At 49.1% G+C, this 21,849-nt stretch overlaps 1 protein-coding gene across 1 annotated transcript in view; it reads right to left on the reverse strand.

The window, feature by feature from the left end:
• Window positions 1-21,849, reverse strand: part of RNF213 (ring finger protein 213) — a 2,876,335-nt gene that overhangs the window by 1,836,386 nt on the left and 1,018,100 nt on the right. Inside the window, exon 15 of the mRNA XM_086931045.1 lies at window positions 20,380-20,502. Coding sequence (XP_086787171.1) covers window positions 20,380-20,502 — 123 coding nt within the window. The remainder of the gene's footprint in view (window positions 1-20,379; window positions 20,503-21,849) is intronic.

Genomic DNA, 21,849 nt, shown 5'->3' on the forward strand with positions numbered 1-21,849 from the left:
GGGAGCAGTGTTGACTCCGAACGGGAGTACTTTGAACTAGTAATGATGCCCCGCTACCACAAATCTGAGAAATTTGCAATGAGCGGGATGTATTGGAATGTCCTTCAAGTCTAGAGTAGACAGAAAGTCCCCCTGTTGTAGGAGTGGGAGCACTTCTTAAACCGTTACCATGTGCAAATGGTCTGATTGTATGTAAAGATTCAATTCTCTGAGGTCTAAGATAGCTCTGAGAGAACCGTCCTTTATGGGTATGATAAAGTTGAGGGAGTATAGGCCTGACCCGTGATATTGTAGTGGTACGGGCTATATAGCTCCTTTTAAAAGGAGAGACTGAACCTCTTGGTTGAGGAGGTGTAAGAGGTCTGGTGACAGTTTGTGTGAACATGGAGGAATGTTTGAAGGATTATTGGTAAACTCCAGGCAATAACCAGAACAGATAATTTCCAGCCCCTATTTGTCTGTAGTTATCGATTGCCAGACAGGTAGGAATTGTGAAAGACGCCCTCAGACAGGTATTAAATGGTCGGGGGAGGGTAGGCAGTAACTGTTTGGTATTGGAGGGGGAGGCGCTTGTGTTGGAACCTTAACCTCTAACCATGCCATTGTTGCCTCTGTAACCCCCTCTAAAGAAACCCTTAGAAGCAGAGGGCTGATTTTTGCCTTTGTAGGTTGTAGAGGCAGTGTCTAATGAGTTATTCTTGGACCCTCCACAATAGAAGGAGCGCCCAAAGGAACCACGGCCCGAAGGTGACTGAAGGGCTCCCATAGATTTGGCCAACTCCTTGTCTTGTTTCATCTTTCCTAAGGATGTGTCTACTACCGGGCCAAAGAGGTGTTGCTTGTGAAATGGCGTATTAAGAACAGACGCTTGAACCTCTGGTTTAAACCCTGAAATTCGTAACCAGACAGGTCTTCTTAAGAGAACGCTGGTGTTGACGGCTCTAGCCGCAGTGCCAGCAGCATCTAAAGCACACCTGATGGAATTGTTCGAGATGAGCTGTCCCTCCGCACTAGGTCTTGAGCTATGGACTTGTGCTCATCAGGCAGAAATTGGAGCAATTGCTACATTTCATCTCAACGAGCCCTATCGTATCTGGCTAAAAGTGCTTGGGTATTGGAAATGCGCCAGAAATTTGCAGCTTGGAAGGCTGCTCTCTTCCTAGAGGCGTCTATCAACTTAGGCTCTTTGTCTGTAGTGGGCATTTGGGAATTGGCTCTTTTAAGTGTGACTCAGTGGAAGGAGGTGATGGAGGAAGAGAAGGGTTAGTCCCCACATGCTTCCTCTTTAAAGGAATGTGGTAAGCTTCTTCAAGTTCAAGTTTTCGTTTGAGTGGCAATTTGGTCACAATATGTCCAGTTTTTGTATTAATGTACAGTTCATTCGAAATTGAAACGGTGCACCTTTGATGGGATTGAGGCATCTTTGTTTCGGCGCCGGTGGTTTGGATGCCGAAGATATCTGATCCGAAGACGGTTTCGTCGTCAAAGGAGTTGGGGGTTGAGCCAGATTTCAACTTCGACCCCGAAGCTTTCGGCTCGGTGCCTCAATATGGACGACTCAATTCAGAGCCGGAAGACATTGTGGCATTTCGGTGCCAAGCCGCGAGATGTTGGAACATGTTCTCGGTGCTGACTGTAGCTCGAAGGCAGGGGTGGGATCGGAGGCTTTTTCTTGGGCTGAATTGGACTTTTGGGCAACGGAGGATCGGTACTCACAATGACCTGCCCTTGCGGGTTCTCCTCGTCCGCATCGGAGCCAGATCTGGAGACTGAGATAGGCTCCTGTTCTTCCTCGGCTTTCATGGCATCACCTTCTCATGTTCAGAATCTTCTCCAAAGAGATCCAGAATGGAACCTGTGTATTGGCTCTGCAGGCCGCGACGTCGAGACAGGCGGTTGAGAAGTGTAATAATGCCCTTGCGCATTATCACAGCAAGGAGGAGTCACCTACCTCGAGACTGGAAGCACAAGTTACTTACCTTTGGATGTATCTGGTAGAGCAGATTCTAGCCGCAGATTCCTTCATGTAGAATTACCCCTAGGCATGAGACTGGATCCGGAACACTTTTCTGCCACAGCATCACTGCGCGACGGGGGAAAGGCACCACGTGACTCTGCCATGACGTCGTCCGCATTAGTGACATCAACGAGGATACATAAGTCCCACCCCGCTGCGCCTACGTCAGTTTTCTTCGGAGAATTTTTCCGCGCCACAACGCGAAGCCATCACAAACAAAACTGTGAGAATACGGGAACAGTGTTCGAAGACCAGCTATACAGAAGGGAAAGACACAAATGGTGAGGAACAGCACCATCCAAAATAGTGCCAGGTACCAAGGCACTAAGTCATGAAATGAAAGAATAGAGTACAGATACTGCAAGCAAGCTTGCAGCCAACATAACAGCCTCCCTGGAGGTAGAAAGCATGTGAAAAAGAAAGGGCACAGCAGATGAATAAGGCTGCAACCACCGCCCAGAGCCAGAAGGGTTCCAGGCCAGAATGGAAGATCAATGACATCCCCCAACACCACAAGCGGGGGGGAGGGTGCAATATTTCCCAAAAGGAAGCGAGGGTCGAGGCCCATCCAGAGGACCTCCACCCCAAGGGCTATAGAAGTCAGAAGTGTACGCAACACAAGGAAGTATGACACAACGGACCCTACATTGAAGACCAAATGCATGGGCGCAGAAGTACCCAAGCATTCGCTCCCAATCACAAGAAAGGAAGGAACGAAGCAACAACAACACAAGGCGAGCATCCCCCTAGAGAGGGAGTAAGAAAAAAGGCACTTGCGGAAGACCTCCCCCCTGAAGCAGGCAGGTGCAGAAGACTGAAAAGGGTCCTCGCAGAAACGGGGAGGAAGGGCGGGTCATGAAGGAATCTGCGGCTAGAATCGTCTCTACTAGATACATTGTTACCGAAAAAGTAACTCGTACATCTGCTAGAGACTACTAGCCGCAGATTCCTTAACGTAGAATAGATACCCTAGCCATACCCAAAGGGGAGGAGGGTCTGCGAGAGGACCTCTCAAGCTCAGACGAGCACAAGAGCCCCAACAGGGGACCAGTCAAAGGGGCAGGGAAAATGCAAATGCTACTTACCAGTATGCATCTGTTCTTGGCATGTAGGGCTGCTGACATTCATATCTGTGCATAGATCGCCGCCTAGTGTTGGGTCCGGATGATTGCACATTGTTGTCCTGGAAGAGTCTTCGAAGTATCACAAGATAGGTGGCTCCTCCCCTGGACTACAGTGCGCATGGGCATCGCCTCCATCCCCAGATTGTTTTTAGCCATTGGCAGAGATGGAGTGAAGTATGTGAGTGATGACCATGCTATTGAGCATATATATATATGAAGACTGCAGCTGCTACAGGCGCCGGGGAGGAGGGTGGGCGATATGAATGTCAGCAGCCCTACATGCCAAGAACAGATGCATACTGGTAAGTAGCACTTGCAGTTCGAGGCATGTGGGCTGCTGAATTCATATCTGTGCATAGAATACATAGCAGTCCCTCCATTAACGGCGGTCGCCCGTGCCAGCTGCAGCAGTCTGAAAAAGTGTCTTGAGAACAGCCTGACCAACAGCTGCCTGCTGTTTGGAGTGCACGTCTACACAGTAATGTTTAGTGAAAGTATGTGTGGTAGACCATGTGGCTGCTCTACAAAAATCTTCTAAGGGAATGTTACCTAGGAAAGCCATAGAGGCCCCTAACTTCCTGGTGGAGTGGGCTCTTGGTGGGATAGTGAGAGTGCGTTTAGCTTTAGCGTAACAGATTTGAATGCATTTCACAATCCACCTAGCGATCCCAGCTTTGGAGATAGCGTTTTCCTTGTGGTGTGAGGCAAAAGCAACGAAAAGCTGCTTGGTTTTGCGAAAATCTTTTGTCCTGTCCACATAGTACATCAAGGCTCTTTTAACGTCAAGGGTGTGGAGCATCCGCTCCGCCAGCGTCTCTGGGTTTTGGAAAAACACCGGCAACTCAATTGTCTGGTTCATATGGAATTGAGACACAACCTTGGGTAAGAATTTAGGGTTAGTGCGGAGCACAACCCTGTTAGCATGTACCTGGAAGAAAGGTTCTTGGATGGTGAGCGCCTGCAGCTCGCTAACCCTCCGTAGCGATGTAATTGCTACTAAGAAAGCAACCTTCCAAGTCAGAAACTGTAGCTCACAAGAGTGCAGTGGCTCGAAGGGAGGACCCATCAGTCTCGTAAGAACCACATTGAGGTTCCATTCTGGAGCTGGTGGGGTCCTTGGCGGAATGACTCTTTTGAGTCCTTCCAGAAAAGCCTTGATAGCAGGAACTCTGAAAAGTGACAGGTGCTGCCTGTTCTGGAGGTATGCTGCCATAGCAGACAGGGGAATGCGGATGGAAGAGTACGCCAAATTGCATTGATACAGGTGGAACAGGTAACAAATGATGTTTTGAATGGAAGCATCTAGCGGATCAATATTGTGGTTAACACAGTAAATGACAAACCTCTTCCATTTAGCCGCATAACAAGCTCTAGTAGTGGGCTTCCTTGCCTCCCGAATGATGTTCATGCAATCGGGAGGAAGATTGAGGTAGCCAAACTCTAGGACTTCAGGAGCCAGATCGCCAGGTTGAGCTGTTGCGGATCTGGGTGCTGAATGTCGCCATGGCTCTGCGTCAGAAGGCTGGGAGTGAGATGAAGCCTTTGATGCGGTACCACGGACAGTTCTAGAAACGTGGTGTACCATGGTTGGCGAGCCCACGTCGGAGCAACCAGGATGAGAGTCATCGAGTGCTGCCTGAGCTTGCGTGCCACCAGCGGTATCAGCGGTGCTGGGGGAAAAGCGTACGCAAATCTGCCTGACCAGTTCATCCACATCGCATTGCCCTGTGATTGCGGGTGTGGGAACCTGGCGGCGAAGCTTTGGCATTTTGCGTTCTCCTTTGTGGCGAACAGGTCTATCTCTGGATGACCCCACCTTTGGAAGTACGGTTGGAGTACTGATGGATGTATCTCCCACTCGTGCATTTGATGGCTGTGCCTGCTGAGCAGGTCCGCCATCTGGTTGTCCTTGCCCGGGAGATGCTCCGCCATGAGGAAGATGTTCCTCTGAATGGCCCACTTCCACATGCTCTGAGCCAGATGAGACAGCTGCGGAGAGTGTGTGCCTCCCTGCTTCTGAATGTAGTACATGGCTGTCATGTTGTCCGTCCGGATCAACACGACCTTGTTGCACAGATGTACTTTGAACGCCTTCAAGGCCATGAAGATTGCCATCAGTTCCAACACATTGATGTGCATCTTCCTTTGCTGTAGTGTCCATAGTCCCTGCACCGTGTAGTGGAGTACATGCGCTCCCCATCCCTGGAGAGAAGCGTCCGTCGTCAGGATAATCTGTGGCACAGGCTCTTGGAATGGTCGGCCCTTGCAAAGGTTTTGTGGATTCCACCAATGCAGAGAGTTGTATGCCCGACCGCTCACCAACACTAGGTCTGTCAGTTGCCCATGAGCCTGAGTCCACTGACGTGCCAGGCACTCCTGAAGCGGACGCATATGTAGTCTCGCGTGCGGGACAATGGAGATGCAGGAGGCCATCATGCCTATCAACTGCATGAACACCTTCGCTGGAAGCTAGTGTTGAGGTCTGAATCGTTGGATCAGCGTCTGGATACTGGCGATTCTCACTGAATTTGGCTGCGCAGTGGCTGCCAGAGTGTCTATCGTCGCGCCCAGATACTGCCGTACATGGGCGGGCTGGAGATGGGATTTCGGGTAGTTCAGAGAGAATCCCAGATCGTGCAGGAGATGAATGGTGTGGGACACGTGGTCGGCGCACTGTTGTTCTGTTTTTGCTTGAATGAGCCAGTCGTCCAGGTAAGGGTAGACGTGGACGTTCTGGCGTCGCAGATGCGCCGCCACAGTCGCCAGGCACTTCGTAAAGACCCTTGGCGCTGTGGTGACCCCGAACGGCAGAACCCTGAACTGGTAGTGCTGGTCTTGGATTGTGAATCTGAGATACTTCCTGTGGGAAGGATGCAGAGGGATATGAAAGTATGCGTCTTTTAGATCCAACGTAGCCAGGAAATCCCCCTGTTGAAGCAGAGGGAGTACCTGCCGCAGCGTGAGCATATGGAAATGCTCCGAGAGAATGTACCAGTTGAGGGGCCTGAGGTCCAGGATGGGCCGCAGGGAACCGTCCTTCTTGGGGATTAGAAAGTACAGGGAGTAAACTTTCCTGCAGTGGGACGAGCTCTATTGCGCCTTTTTGCAGCATGACCTGAACTTCCTGCTGCAACAAGAGCAAGTGCTCGCCGGACATAGGACGGTTTCTTGGAGGTATGTTCGGTGGAGTGGAGGTAAGTTCCAGACAGTAACCGTACTGGATAAGAGACTTGACCCACCTGTCCGTGGTGATGGATTTCCACGTGGCAGGAACTGCTGGAGTCTCCCCCCGACCGGTGTTGTGTGGTCGGGGGGCAGTGACAAGGCGTCACTGCTTGTTGGCGGCGGTGGACCTGGAGCTGTTGTTTCCACGTCCCCTGCCTTTGATGTTGTTGCCTCTGTAGCCACCTCTACCCTTGTTGGAGTATGAGGTTTGGGCATTGCCCTTGTAGTACTGGGTGGATTGCGATGCCTGACCCCTTGAGGTGCCTCTGGTATTGGAGCAGCGAAAGGAGCCACCCCGAAACTGCTGAGACTGAAGGGCCCCCATAGATTTAGCAGTGTCTGTATCTTTTTTCATTTTCTCAAGCGTCGCGTCCACCTCAGGGCCGAACAAATGGTCAGGATTAACCGTCTGGTTCAGGATGGTCGTTTGTATATCAGGTTTAAACCCTGAAATCCTAAGCCATGCATGCCTTCTGAGTAATACACTAGTGTTGATTGCCCTGGACGCCGTATCAGCCACATCTAGCGCACATTTTATGGAAGCGTTAGTGATGAGCTTTCCCTCTTGAATTAACATCTCCCCTGCCTCCTTGTACTGGTCAGGCAAGTGCTGCAGTAGTGCCTCTAGGGTGTAATAATGAGCCCTATCGTAGCGTGCAAGTAGGGCCTGAGTGTTCGAGATGCGCCAAATGTTAGCTGCCTGTGCAGCAATTCGCTTCCCTGAGGCCTCAAATATTTTCGACTCTTTGTCTGGGGGAGGAGCGTCACCTGTTGTCTGTGAGTTCGCCCTCTTGCGAGCGTTGGAAACGACCAAAGAGTCTAGTGGCAAGTGTCCCTTGATATATGTTGGATCCGAGGGCGCTGCCTTATATTTTTTATCAATGCGTGGATTGATAACACGTGCCCGAGTGGGCTCCTTGAAGACCTCCTGCGCGTGCTTGAGCACTCCCTTGAGCATTGGCAAAGTTTTGATTGACTTTTCGGCCACAGAGAAAGTGTCAAATAAAAAGTCTACATCCACAGGATCGGAGTGCAGCTCGACATCGTGGTTAGCCGCAGCTCTCTCGATTAGCGCGTTGAAGGCAGCAGAGTCCTCCGTTGGCGAAGTTTTTGGCGCAAAGAGATGTAGTTCCTGACCCGACTGCGGGTCCTCAGGGTCACCTCCGGCAGACCAAGGTTCATGTTCCTCCTCCGGATCCGAGTACGCCGGATAGTTGTACTCTACCTCCTCCTCGTCGTCCCCCCCCGCGGTAGAGCGAGTTGGGGAACGCGGCAGGTCACTTGGGGACGCCGGCGCCGGAGGCGCTGAAGTACCCGCAGAGTCCCTTTTGTTTTTCAGAGGAATGCGAAAGTGTTCCAGCACCGGCTCCGTGGTGATTTTTCTCTTGAGGAGGGACAGTTTCCCAGTATTGGCGTCGATGATGACTTCACGACGTTCTTCCTCCGCGAGTGGTTGGAGCCGAGGTTTAGCCACCACCGGAGACGCTTTGGGCGTCGACACCTCCTTAGAGGGCACCCCCGCCACCTGCTTCGAAGCGAAGGCCTTCGGCGTCGACTTCGGCGGTAGGGTGACGCGGATAGGCGTTTGCGCCTTGGACGGCTTTTGCGCGGGCTTCGACACCCCAGCCTCAGGGCCGGGAAGCTCCGCGGCCTTTCGAATCCGTTGCAGGGACTCCTGGACCTTCTTCGAGAGGGCTGGAGAGGGAGCGACCGTATGGCTTGATTTCCCTGATTTGGGAGTGGCGTCGGCGAGAGGCAGTGTCTTCGGAGTCGACGCGGAACCCTCCTTGGCTCCGGCGGCCGGGGCCGGGGAAGCCTGAGCTTTGGGATCGCCTTGACGCTTCTTTGAAGCCTTCTTCGGGTCGTCGACCGCGACCATCTTCGGCGCCGACGCAGCCGCGTCGGACGACTTTGCCTTTGGCACCGACCCTGATGCCTTCGGGTCGGCCATCTTGGCTGGACTGTCCATGTCGGCCATTTTGGATTTCTTAGGTTTTGACGCCTCCAGAGCCTTCTGTACGGCTTTCACTTTCGGTTTCGAAGCCGGAGCTGTTGAACCCGAAGGCTTCACTTTCGTTTTTGAAAATGTGAGTGGCACCTCCAAAATGTCCGTGGCCGGGCTCGTAGGCGGGGCTGCTGGACTTGGAACAGGGTCTTGGGTAAGGCCCGAAGGCGATCCCTCGACCTGGGCCGCAGGAAGGGGGTCGACCCCTGAGTCAGTCCGGGGGTGCTCCTCCTCAGAGCTATCCCCCACGGTGGCAATGGCCGTATCGTCGTCCCCTACCTCGTCGTCGGCTTCGTCAAACTCCTCGTCCCCTGCGTCGTAGGCCTCCCCCTCGGACGCAGGGCTAGAGTCCGAAACCTGCTGGACATCGTCGCCTCCGACGTCTTCCTCGAAGATGTTGTCGGGCGGGGGCGCAGACATTTTGGCCTGGAGTCTCGCAGCCCGACGAATCTTGAGGGTCTTCTTGCACCGGAACTTCGAGCAGGCCATGCACCTGGCCTCGTTGTGGTCCGGCGACAGACAGGTGTTGCACACTGGGTGCACGTCGAGGTGCGAGTACTTCGCGTTGCAAACCGGGCACCGTTTAAACGGAGTCCGTTCCATGTCTGGAGCGTCGTGTAGGCCCGTCCGCGCCGAGAGCACGCGGAAGGGCAGCGAGAGTTCGGAGCTGGAGAAAAACAGTAAACCCGAACGAAAACGATACCGGCGCCCAAGCCTAAAGACCTTTTGGTCTCGAGTTAAGAGAGTTAACAACTATCGGTTCCGACAGAGGGAACCGACACACATCCGAACCCAATGGCGGAAAAAAACAATCTGGGGATGGAGGCGATGCCCATGCGCACTGTAGTCCAGGGGAGGAGCCACCTATCTCGTGATACTTCGAAGACTCTTCCAGGACAACAATGTGCAATCATCCGGACCCAACACTAGGCGGCGATCTATGCACAGATATGAATTCAGCAGCCCACATGCCTCGAACATAGCATCGTCCACCGCAACAGGGGATGAGTCACAGGCCGTGAGCTGAAGAGAACCTCAGCATTGTGGAGTAACACAAGCCCCACAGGGGAGGTGTCATAACAACAAAGAGGCAACCCAGCCTTCACCAACAGGAGAAGCAAGGGTAATAAGAAGGAGGCTAGACCACCTCAAGCCCAGTCAACATACCATTGTCCTACGCCGGAAGCCCCAAAGAACATACAACGCAGAGGAAGAAGAGCCAACTACAGACTCCAAGGAGAAGGGGCAGAAGCACAGCAAAGCCTTCCACCGGGAAACAACCCAGTGAAGAGGGCAGCCAAGCCTCTCACAGCTTTAAGTCAAGACAGAACAGTGCTTCAGCAATAAAGGCATGCGGAAGAATAAGAACGAGATCTCACAATGGCCCCGTACGACAAAAAGCAGGAGTGCCAGGGCCTAAGCCAAGGCCGCTGGCCACAGAACAGAAGAGCAGGCGGGGGAAGCCAGCTGCTGACAACGCAACGAAACTAAACGCACGGACCACGTCGGGCTTAGAACAAGGGCAAGGCTATTAAACAGTCCCGAACAACCCCTAAAGGGGACTGCCCCAGACAGAACCGATCTAATAAGTAGTGAGAGCAGCTAGAAGATGAGAGGAGTAACAAGTAGGATGGACCAGGCCGTCGAAACAGGAAACTATGCCCTCTGAAACACCAGACAAAGGCCCAGACCAAACGGCAGGCGAGGGGCAAAACAGCTGCACAATGCCATAGATGGCCAGCCACGTCCCAGTAAGGACCAAAGACAGCACCATCGTAGTACAGCAACACCAGGAAGGGTGATTAAACCGCCGGGGGGAAACCACACCCTCCCCGTACAAGACAGAGCTGTACGATAGCTACATATACCCTACATATGGTAGGACATGTCCCAAGAAGCATGGGAACCACTCTTAGGGGAAAAACAATCCCGCATCAGAGGAAAAAATCATAGACCTGCGGCAGAAACCACAGAAGGATTAGTAGTCAGCCAGAAAACACATTCGTACCAAAAAAAGGGGCTGAACCAGCAGCCAACTGAAGAGCGGGGCCAATCAAGGACCCCGAGGGCACAGTATCCCTCACAGAAAGTGTAACAGCCCTCCAAAAACAAAACATCAGGAGCAAGTGGGATAATGTCTCCCACCAAGCCCTGGAAGATCAGCAAACCAACCTACTAGGAAGGAGGAGGACGGAACCCCGCAAGAAGACAATGAATGGCGGAGTCTGCATGAGTATTAAACAACAGGAGCCCTTCAAAAGGAAGGTCGACCAGACGCACTCTAATGTTTTCAGGGAAAACAGCATCGCGTAACCAAGCATGGCGACGGAGAGCCACAGAGGTGGCCATAGCACGGCCAACAGAATCGGCAACATCCAAAGCCGCACGAAGAATAAATGCGGCCAACTCTCTACCATCTAACACATGGCCCAGCACATCAGCACGGGCCCCCTCATGAGAGACATGAGAAAGAAGGGACTCACAGTCTAGAAGTAGCCTTAGTCAGCACACACAAAGTGTTAAGCGCCCCCAAGGCAGCACTGGAAGAAGCGAACAAATTACGTCACCATGAATCTAACCACCCGGCCTCCCAAGACGGAGGGAACACCACCACAGGCAAACACGGAAAGGCATTGCGCAGTAGAGTGCCTTGAGTAGAAGGATGGAAAGAAAGTTAGACTGGGACGTGCGGAGCAGGACTAAGTCAGTGCAGTAGTGCCTGAGGCACCGGATGGCCTGTGACAGGGTGCCCACAAGCCCCCATAAGAGAATTATGGAGTGACTCTGCAAAGGTAAGGAACAACTCCCGTCCACCAGAGCCCTGGTGGAGAATCTCCAAGTGGTTGTCTGTAGGAAATGGAGTGACAGGTTCACCCAACCTCAGAATATCAGCAGCCATGGAAATAGCCCGAACAAAGGCAACACTGGCCTCAGTAGGGCGCAGCAGAGGTGAAAGTAATTCCTCCGTGGGTGACAGTTGCAAACTGAGGCGCCCATCCCCAAGTCCAGGGGGAACTGGCCAGCCCCGGCATATCGGAGGAATCACAGACGAATGGGGAACCTGAGGGGCCCCAGGGGAGGGCGGAGATGCTAGTGGATTAGCCAGCCATAAGCCACGGAAGGAAGGGTTCGAGGATTTAGGCCATGGGGACAGCGAAGAGCCTTACCTGGAAGATGCCGGTGAAAAGGCAACTACACGGTGCCCAGTCTCCGGGGAGGAACACACCAGCAGTTGATGACCTTAGGGGAAGAAGGGACCTCAGAAGGTGAATCCAGAACCCAGTGTCAGCGCGGCTCTGTGGACTCCACCATCGGCGCCTACCCAGCGTCGACCCATGCCGGAGTGGGCCCACGTGGCGCCGGGCCAGTTCCTGCCAGCACGTGTTTTGTAGGAGAATGGGGCGAGACCGACGCCGAACCACCGAAGACGCAGCGTCGAAACAGCAGCAGCTCTACCTCAGACGTGGAAGCCGCCCGTGCCAAGGACCGAGAGGGACTCGGGGAAGGCGCCCTGGCCTCCATCCTCTACTCCACTGGAGCCGGAGAGAAGGCTACCAGCGCCGAAACGGCAGTGGCTCAACCTCTGGTGAAGCAGTCGCCTGCTCAGAGAAAAGAGAGGGACTCGGGGACAAGCCCGGAGTCCCAATCACCTGCGACACCACAGGGAGCCCCGTAGGGATTTGAGGCAAGGCAGGGACGCTAGGCGCCGATGAGGGAAGCCCCGAATGACTACTGAAGCCAAAACCTGCGGCGCCGGGGCCGGAGCCGCCGGCGACGCTGCTGAAGTTACCGCGCAAGGCAAAGGATCCGCAGACGTCACAGGAGGTGGAGGAAGGGCCAAATAAGCCTGCAGCGCCGTAGCGTAGGCTGTCATTTGGGCCCTAGTCGCCTCCGCGCCAGGAAACAGCGGGTAGTGAGGCGCCAAGCGGGGGCACCTGGCCCGGGGAGAGCCGGCGCCCACCGCGGAAGGAGGACAAGGCCTTGGAGACATACTGAAAGACCTTCCAGCCGATAAACCACACCCAATGGGCCGCGCGAAAGGCGATTCCGCAGACAAAATCGGCGGTTCCTTGGCTCTAAGGTAGGGGACGAACACTAGGACGGCACCGATCTGGACAAGCGCACCAACAGCAACTTCATCCAACGTGAGCGCCGTGATCAAGCCTTCAGGTGCTGGCAGGCGTCGCAGCTCACCCATGTGCTCACCCATGTACCACATGCGAATCGGGTGAGGGTCCATCGCCGACATGGGACGTGCACAGGAGGTACAGGCCTTGAAACCCTATGGCATTCGCACACTGTTCCACTAAACTCCAAAGCGTAAAAAGAGAATGAAAAGCCTGAAAACAGGCCAGGACAGTAATCCGGATCCGCGTTGCACGCGGAAAGAGAAAAAAACGGACAGTGGCGCGCCGGGGCGGGACTTATGTAAGCTCGCTGACGTCACGAACGCGGACAACATCAGGGCGGAGTCACGTGGTGCCGTCCTCCCGGCTCGCAGGGATGCTGTGGCAGAAAAGTTTTCCTGGATGCAGTCTCACGCACCTGGGGGTTTAGTTTAGTTTAGTTTATTTGCATTTGTATAGCGCATAAATCACCCGAAGGTCTCAGAGCGCTTGCAGAAGAGAAAACTCCCAGCTGGAAAACACATAGCAGATGAGTAGGGCTAGAAAAGCCAGGTTTTTAGTTGTCAACGAAAACTAAGGTAGTCGGACTCTGTCCTCATCTGGAGGGGAAGGGAGTTCCAGGTTTCAGGGGCTGTCTTGCTAAATGCCCTGTCGCCATTTCTGGCTGTGCGTACCCTCGGGATGATGAGAAGAGATTTGCCAGAAGATCTAAGCGTTCTTGTTGGTTTGTGGGCCTTTAGTTTGTGTTCCAAGTATGCTGGACCGTGTCCATTGATGGATTTATGGACCAGGCAGCATAGTTTAAACTTAATGCGCTTTTGTATTAGAAGCCAGTGCAAGGACTTTAAACAAGGTAGTGATGGGGTGCGGGACGGCATATCCAGCACTAGCCTTGCAGCCGTGTTCTGGAGGACCTGTAGGCGAGCCAGGAGAGTGATATTTATTGAGGACAAAAGTGCGTTTCCATAATCAATCCTGCTGATAATGAGTCCTTGTACTAGGGGCATGCGAGCTGAGAGGGGTATCCATTTAAAGATTTTCTTCAGATTACGAATGAGGCCAAAACCAGTTTGCACAACTTTACTTATGTGGTCAGACATGGAGAGCTTATTATCAATTATTACCCCCAGGTTCCTGACAGAGGATGTAGGCGAGGGGCATGGACCAAAGGAGACTGGCCACCAATCCTCGGACCATATTTTTATCTGCTTTTCCACATAGCAAGACCTCCGTCTTACCTGCGTTCATCATTAAAAAGTTCTTGGTCATCCAATCATGAATAGATACCATACACTCTTTAAACCTTAATTTGATTACATCTGGGTTATGGTTTATTGTGACCAGTATTTGAGTGTCATCTGCGTAAGACACGGTTCCAAAACTGTGCGCTCTAATGATCATTGCAAGGGGGGACACATACAGGTTAAAAAGCGTAGGGCTCAATATTGACCCCTGGGGGACACCCTTATCGTTGACATAAAAGTTGGAGGCGTGAGCTCCAACTTGGACCTTGGACCGCCTGTTGGTCACATAACTCTTTATCCAGTGTAGTGCGGAGCCTTCGATGCCAACCTCAACAAGGTGCTCTAAAAGAATGCGAAGAGAGATGGTGTCGAAGGCCGCAGATAGGTCGAGGAGAACAAGTATGGCAGACTGGCTGGAGTCAAGACTCATTCTTATATTATCCACAATTTCCAACAGGGCAGTTTCTGTGCTATGCGATACCCTGAAGCTAGACTGGGATAGGTCCAGGAGCTTATTGGTTTCCAGATGCCTTATAAGTTGTTTATTAATTAATGACTGTTGCTCGGGCATTCGATCTATCAGCGCCATACCTCGTTGCTCCACTCGCGAACCTGCAGCTTGTGCTGTCTCTGCCTCTCGCGGTCCCGGATACGGCAGTAACCTACGTTGCCGGGTTAAATGGTCATTTTCCGCGTGGAAATGGAGAAAAGACTCCTGGGGATTAGCAGAGTGATCGCTGATAAGGGCAATAAATAGATGCGATATTTAGGTACGAAGTATAGAATATATTAAATCCGTAAAATAGTGATGGAGCAACGAGGTATGGCGCTGATAGATCGAATGCCCGAGCAACTTAACGGAGATAAGTATCCATTCGCTCCTTTAACTTAAATTTACTTATGTATCTGTAGGAGCCCCTCCTTCGAGCCTCTGGGTACCCGTGAAATGTTGACAAGTAACTAATGGAAGGTATGTGTTTTGAGGATATTCTCGGGATTTGGGGTAAAATCATAACAGCTTTTTGACACGGTTGTTAGCAGTAACAACACTCTACATACCCCAAACTAGTGTTGGTAATTTAAAATAGCTGTCTACTTCACCAAGACCTTTGCGTATCTTACTGAACTATTAGTGTTTGGAGGAACCCTAGGGGGATGCATGAACTCTAGAGTTACCTATACCTCCTGCAATGCATCATTAGAGGTTCCCAGCCATGACTTGTTTCCCAGTACTGAGTATGTGGTTTATGTCCCCCAAAGATAGGGAGTCTGATAGCGTAGTTTTAACTCTTGAGTAACCAACTTATTCTTAATTTAAGTTTTGCACTAATCCTTATGACCCACACCCTAGCAATACTACCTTTTCTTCACTTATAGGTCCAACTTTGACCTTCATTAGAGAGTAGGCCTGAGTCACTCTCTTCACCGAACTCACCTGGTCCTGAAGAAAGCCGCACCGACCCCTTGGGCAATAAGGCTGAAACATGTCGACCATTTTTGTACACAGGAGGATTGAATATGTGTGAATCCTAATAATTTCTCTAAACGTTTTCAACCATATCCTCTACCATCAATTCAATCCCGGTCAATAAAATTATTTCTTCCCCGGCAAGATTGGATTGTTTTTAAGAAAATCACTTTCACTTCACCAACAATCACTGATCACTACTGTTTTAACCTAGGGTGTTCTACTCCGGGTGGAGGGTGCATACCAACTGACCCCGTGATTCTGCACAGACGTGTAAACGAAGGCGGAGAATCAAGATATACCGCCCATACCACCATGATTACACGTGTATGAGGGTCTTTTAACAAGGGTCATTCTAGTAAGAACTGTACCCAGGTTATACAGGACAAGTGATCCCCCCTCCCCCCTCTTGATTAACAGTATTTAAAGCCAAGGAACTTGGTGGGATCACTAATTTTCCTTCTCCCCATTTTTGATTGCTACGTATTAATTAATGACTCCATGATCTTTCCAAATAGGGGGAGAAGGGAGATAGGTCGATAGTTAGGGAGAGATTTAGCGTCAGCCCAAGGTTTTTTCAAAATAGGTCTTATTACTGCCTCCTTCCAATGAGATGGAACCGAGGAATGTAGTAGGGACTCATTCAAAGTTTTAGTAAGGGCAGGGATCAGGGCAGGAGCTATTTTGGATAGGATTTGTGGGGAAGCCGGGTCTCCAGGGGCTCCAGACTTCACTTTGCGCAGGGTTACCTCCACCTCTGTTTCTAAACAAGGTGAGAATTCCCTTAGTGTGACAACGCGGCTGTTGTTCGGTAAGCCTATGGCCTGGCTTACAGGCGGCTGCTGAGGGAAGAGCTTGTGGATCTCATTGATTTTATCATGAAAGTATAGGGCCACAGAATCCACCCATTCTTTAGATTCGTTAAGTGGCTGTTGGTTGGCAGAAGGATTAGTGAATTCTTTGACTATGCTATATAGCTCTTTCTGTGAGTTAGCTGCCTGTGTTATCCTATTGCCGAGGTAATTTTTTTTTGCCTTGGCGATCTCATTCATATACTGCCTGTGTGCTGCCTTGTATTGTTCCCTGTCTTTTGAATCTTTTATTTGTCTCCATTTCATTTCTACTACCCTAACCGAGTGTTTAACTAGCTCCAGGTCCGGCGTAAACCAGGGTGAGTTTTTAGTTGGGGGCTTAGAGGCCCGTGCTGGGGCAATGTTATTTAACGCCGAGGCGATTGCGGATTCTAGCTCATTGGCTGCTGTATTAGGGTCAGTTTTATGAGTGATAACTGGAGCGGAGAAATGCGCAGCAAAGGAGTCTAAGGTGATCTTGTTCCACAGTCTACTTAGTTTTACTTGAGTAATATTTCGGGATTTGACCTGAGGGCCAGTGATGTCAAATTTTATGAGAAAGTGATCAGTCCAAAGGATTGGATCGATCTGCTTGATCTCAACTTTTGGGGAGTTAGTACATATGAGATCCAGCGCATGTCTGGCAATATGCGTTGGACCTGTGGGAAGTAAGCGTAGCTGGAAGGCCTCGAAGCTAGTGATTAAGTCTGCAGTGTAGGGGTCATGAATTTGGTCCAAACGATAGTTGATATCCCCTAACAAAAGGAAGGTCCCTGTGGCTAGGGCATAGGGCGCTATTGCTTCCACTAGTTTCTCCACAAAATGGGTTTTGGCTCCTGGGGGTCTACAGATCAGAGTCACCTTCCATGACTCTTTATTTCCTATGGTCATGGTGGCAATACACATTTCGCCCCAGGGTTCTAAATAGGAGTCGTTAATGTGCAGCTTAATAGCAGGTTTGTAAATTATAGCCGTTACGCCTCCCTTTTTTCCAGGACGCTCAAGTCTATCTATTTTATAGGTAGGGGGAATGGCTATCGCGATGTCGGGCAAGGAGGACTCCTGCAACCATGTCTCCGTGACAAATAAGACATCAGGGTTGTCTGAGTCCAGGAGCGTCCATATTTCCAAGGTGTGCTTCGGTAGGGATCTAGCGTTGCAATACATGCAGACTAAGTTTGCCTGCAGTCAGGGGGGGGGGGCAGGTGTTCTAGGGTGTGGTATTGCCGCTGATGTCTTGAATCCCATACCCTTACTACTGCTACAGAAATATTTGGATATTATGGTGGTCTTACTTGCTGTATTAAGGCGTGAAGCTCCAAGTTAGTATACCGTATGATGGCCATTGTAGATTACAGGTCAAAGTTTGCCGCTGCGCGCGTCCGCTCGGCGCACTGGGTTAAATAATCACAGTGGGCGGGACTGCAACAGTGTGGGCTGAGGCTAGCGCACTACCCTGATGAATCGAGGGAGTGAGGCGCCTAGAAAGATGGTGTAAGACCCCACCGCTCAAACGGCACAAGCGGACTAGGGAGACACCAAGCAAGGTACAGTGATTTTCAAGTTTGTAAAATCAGCGAAATAGCAGCAATAGATATAACAAGTTAAAAGGTTCTGTGCAAAATAGCAGCGTGCTTATTTTAAAATGACTGACAAGCAGCCTATACCAACAGCGTGTGATAGAGCCGAGGTTTCTCTTCTGCGCGCGTCCGCTCGGCGCACTGGGTTAAATAATCACAGTGGGCGGGACCGCAACAGTGTGGGCTGAGGCTAGAGCGCTACCCCTGATGAATCGAGGGAGTGAGGCGCCTAGAAAGATGGTGTAAGACCCCACCGCTCAAGTGGCACAAGCCGCGGCGGACTAGGGAGACACCAAGCAAGGTACAGTGATTTTCAAGTTTGTAAAATCAGCGAAATAGCAGCAATAGATATAACAAGTTAAAAGGTTCTGTGCAAAATAGCAGCGTGCTTATTTTAAAATGACTGACAAGCAGCCTATACCAACAGCGTGTGATAGAGCTGAGGTTTCTCTTCTGGCTAATTCTCCGTTAAGGAATAAGCGGCTAGTAGTCTCTATCAGATAGACTTCTCAAAGAAAAACAAACTGCAAACATTCTGCCCCAACACTAGATGACAGGAGTATGCAAAGAATTTGGTCTACAGCTCACATACATCGAAAATATATTTTCTAGCAATGGATTTTCCAAGACCATGTTTTCCGACCTGGAAACCAATTTCAACTACTTTTACATGACGGCGGTGCAAGAGCAAGCTGAAGTTACATATCACTAAGACAAGTGCATATCCGATCCCCAGAACTAATGAGTAACAGCAGTAACAAATTTATTGTACTATTAAAAAGATTACAATAAAAGCATAATATCACAATCAGCATGAATATCAAAAGTGATGGTTAAAAAGTACTGGACACATGTAAGTTATAGTCTATGATTAAAAAGTAAAACTCAGGAGACTAAAACTTTGTAAACTTCATCCTAAACAGTCATTAGCCTTACAATTGCCTTATTATTTTTGATTCTAAAACAGTATTTAACGCTGCAGGCACATCTCATCAGCGCAACAGCATGGAATCTTGCTTGTATTGGAGCTCAACAAATTTGGAGATTCAAAGAAATTGCATAATTGGTTGTAGAATGGACGTTCAAGTAATTTGTCCAAATATAGAAGTTGGGAAATTGACCTTTAATTCTCAATGTCATAAGGATTCAAGGTGTTCATTTCATTCTTTTTTAGTAATAGTACTGCTTGTGCTTTCTTTCTAAGTTCTGGTTTGGCTGTGCCGCTGTCACCAGACAATTATGTGAGCATCACCAGGAGAGGGGCTTCCACTCCAGTTCCATGTGGAGAGCAAGGAGTACATGTTTTAACTGGGCAGAAGTTGTGTGCTTCCACAAAAAGTGCTTGCACTCCACAAAGCTGTGATCATTCGGTTTGTTTATCTTGCTGCATGAGAATTAATTTTCAGGGGCACACACATTTCATTGCAATACTATTAAAGTGTCTCTGACATGAAGATAATGTATGGTGCTTTTCTCTGGCAGCTGGCATAGGAGGGCAGTCAGTAACTTACAAGGATTTTTAGATCGGGCTTGACAGTGCAATTGTCACCAGTCTTTTAAACATACACCAATATTATTCTACAGTTCTGTGCTTTCACAAATATACATTCCCATGCTATCAAGTTGTAATGTTTCACCTTATCATACAACATTCTTTTAAAGCCCGACCTACTGGTATTGCTAGTGTTTGTTTTAGTTTGTCAAGTACACTATTGTCTAAGAGGGAAAGTGATAAACCTTATTCAGTTTAGGTAGAACTGAAAGGTATTGGCTGATACTGGAATAAAGGTTACATTGGGATAAGGGAGTATTTGCCAGCTTGAATATTTCTCTCAAAAATGTTTGTGGAAATATTACATTTATGGATGAATTTAAGTTTGAATGGATACCCTAATGCGCTTTTAAGATTATGAATCACAGACAAAAACTGCATTGGTAACGAATAGTGCACGTAACATTTTCTGTGAACAATATATTAACTTGGCAGCTTCTATATGCATTATACTCAAACCCCCCTACATAGAGGACTTGGCTTAATTTAGAAGTGTAGACAATAATGATTTTACCAGTTGTGACAGAGCCCTCTTTAAGATCTACACCTCCGGAAAGGGGACCCTTCTAAGTAGTTTATATTTAAAGGTATGGATGTGCTGGGCCCGCTCTTTAAGTGCAACACCCACCCACTGGTGCAGAAGATCCAGCTTCAGGGTTACTCTTAATGACTCGTATACTTTAATATCGATTCCGTTAGTCAGCACTGGTTGATAATGATGACCATTACACTGCATGAAATATTCCCTCTGTGCGACTGATTATTTGGTTATTTCACTAGAGTTCATTAGAGTTGTTTATTATTTTTTATTATTAATTAGTTAACTCTATTTGATATTTTCTACTAATCCCATGGTATACATTTTGACTGTATCATAGTATAATTTACACCACAAATATGTGTTTCTAATGTCTCTGGACATCTTTCATGTATGGATACTTTATTATGCACTTATATTATCACAGATGTTTCTGTCATGCAGTTAATTTATTTATTACCTGTGTTTTTCTGTTATATTGCAATAAAGTTTGGAAAAGAATAAAAGATCTCATAACTTAACAAATAAAAGCTGAGAGATAAATGGTTAATTAGCTGTGTGTGAGAGGTAAGACCTTTCATTACCAAGATATTGAAAAAACAGACCAATAGCATTGTAAGGAACAAGAGAGGGCTGAGCTTCACTTACCTGGCATTCAGAATGTACAGCTTCGATGGCACAGGTTTCAAAGCACTTGCCAATGTCTGAATGAAACTCACTAATGACATCATGATACTTGCAGTAGACTTCTATCTGCTGAAATGGACCTTCCTAAGAGAGGATGAGAGGACTAGCATTTAATGTGGTATGTCAGACGGAACAATCCACAATTTCAGAAACAAATACTTACATGATGAGGTTGACTACTTTTACATCTTTGCGTCATGAAACTTCACTAACAGTTATCTTTATGCAAGTAGTGTTGCAACACACACTACGAGCCAACTGTGGCTTCTAGCGAATTGAATAGAGAATGGATCTAATTTAACAGGACCACTTCTTTTACAGAGCACAAGAAGCATATAGACTGTGGGCAGAGTTCTCTGTCTTTGCCAATGTCTGTTTGCTTCTGAATCTACAGCAATTACTTGAAACAGATCTGTTATTGCCTTGGTGACATCAGAGAAATCAATTCTTAATATAGAATTTGACTCGGAAATGGTTGTCCTAACCTCCTCAACCCTTCTATTGATCTCAGCAGTGGCCCTATGAAGTTTGTGTTGGATTAAACAGGCTTTGCCTAGCCCCCCATCTGCACCCTTACCAGTGTCCAGTCCTATGACCAGGCCAAGACTCTTAGGAGCCAAGCTCCAGCACTGTTACAAGGCTCCTCATCTCAAACTTCTGTCTCTCTCTTCCTGAATCTTCGGCTCTCTTCGTCTATCGCTAGCTCCGCCACTAACTCTGCTTTTCTGCTTCTGAATCTACTTCTTGCTCTTTATGCTCAAATCTGTCACATTCAATCTTTTGGTCTCAACTCTTTTGACACTTTACCCCTGCTGGCTCGTGTTTGGTTTACCCTTTCTTTGCCTTCTCAAGGAATCTTTGCCTCCTATTGGTCATTTCACTCAATCTTTGCTTCTGTCTCTTGACTTACTTATTCCTTCTTTGCCCTCTCTTCTTGACTGTCTCACTCATTCTTCGCCACTGCTTATGGACTTTCTTAATCATTCTTTGACGCTTTTCTTAGATTCTGTTTTCTATTCTTTGCTGCCATTTTCTTGATTGTCTCATTTTTTTAATTGCTGCTTTTTATTGATTTTCTCACTCATTCCCTCACCTTTTTGGCCTCTCGCTTTAAAAAAAAAAAAAAACACGCTTCCATTGCCTAGTTGGTCGCTCGCTGTTGCCCCGGTTGCTCTTTTTCTTTAATCTTGCACTCCTTCTGAGGAGTTAGTGGGGAGGGCAGTAGGGACAAGAGAGCGAGCCCATCCCATACATTTTTTTTTTAAACCTAACAGCTGTGTGTTGGTGGTTGTCCTACAGTAAAATGTCCGCAAATAGTCTAGTGGGTGTGTGTAAACTGCTGTGGTGGCTGAGGTAGACTGGCTCAAGATTGTGCAGAGGGGGAGGTCAAAGGGAGAGCTTATGAGGTAAGTAAGTACCAAGATTCCATCG

The sequence above is a fragment of the Lissotriton vulgaris genome, chromosome 7, assembly GCF_964263255.1.
Source record: "Lissotriton vulgaris chromosome 7, aLisVul1.2, whole genome shotgun sequence".
NCBI lineage: Eukaryota > Metazoa > Chordata > Amphibia > Caudata > Salamandridae > Lissotriton > Lissotriton vulgaris.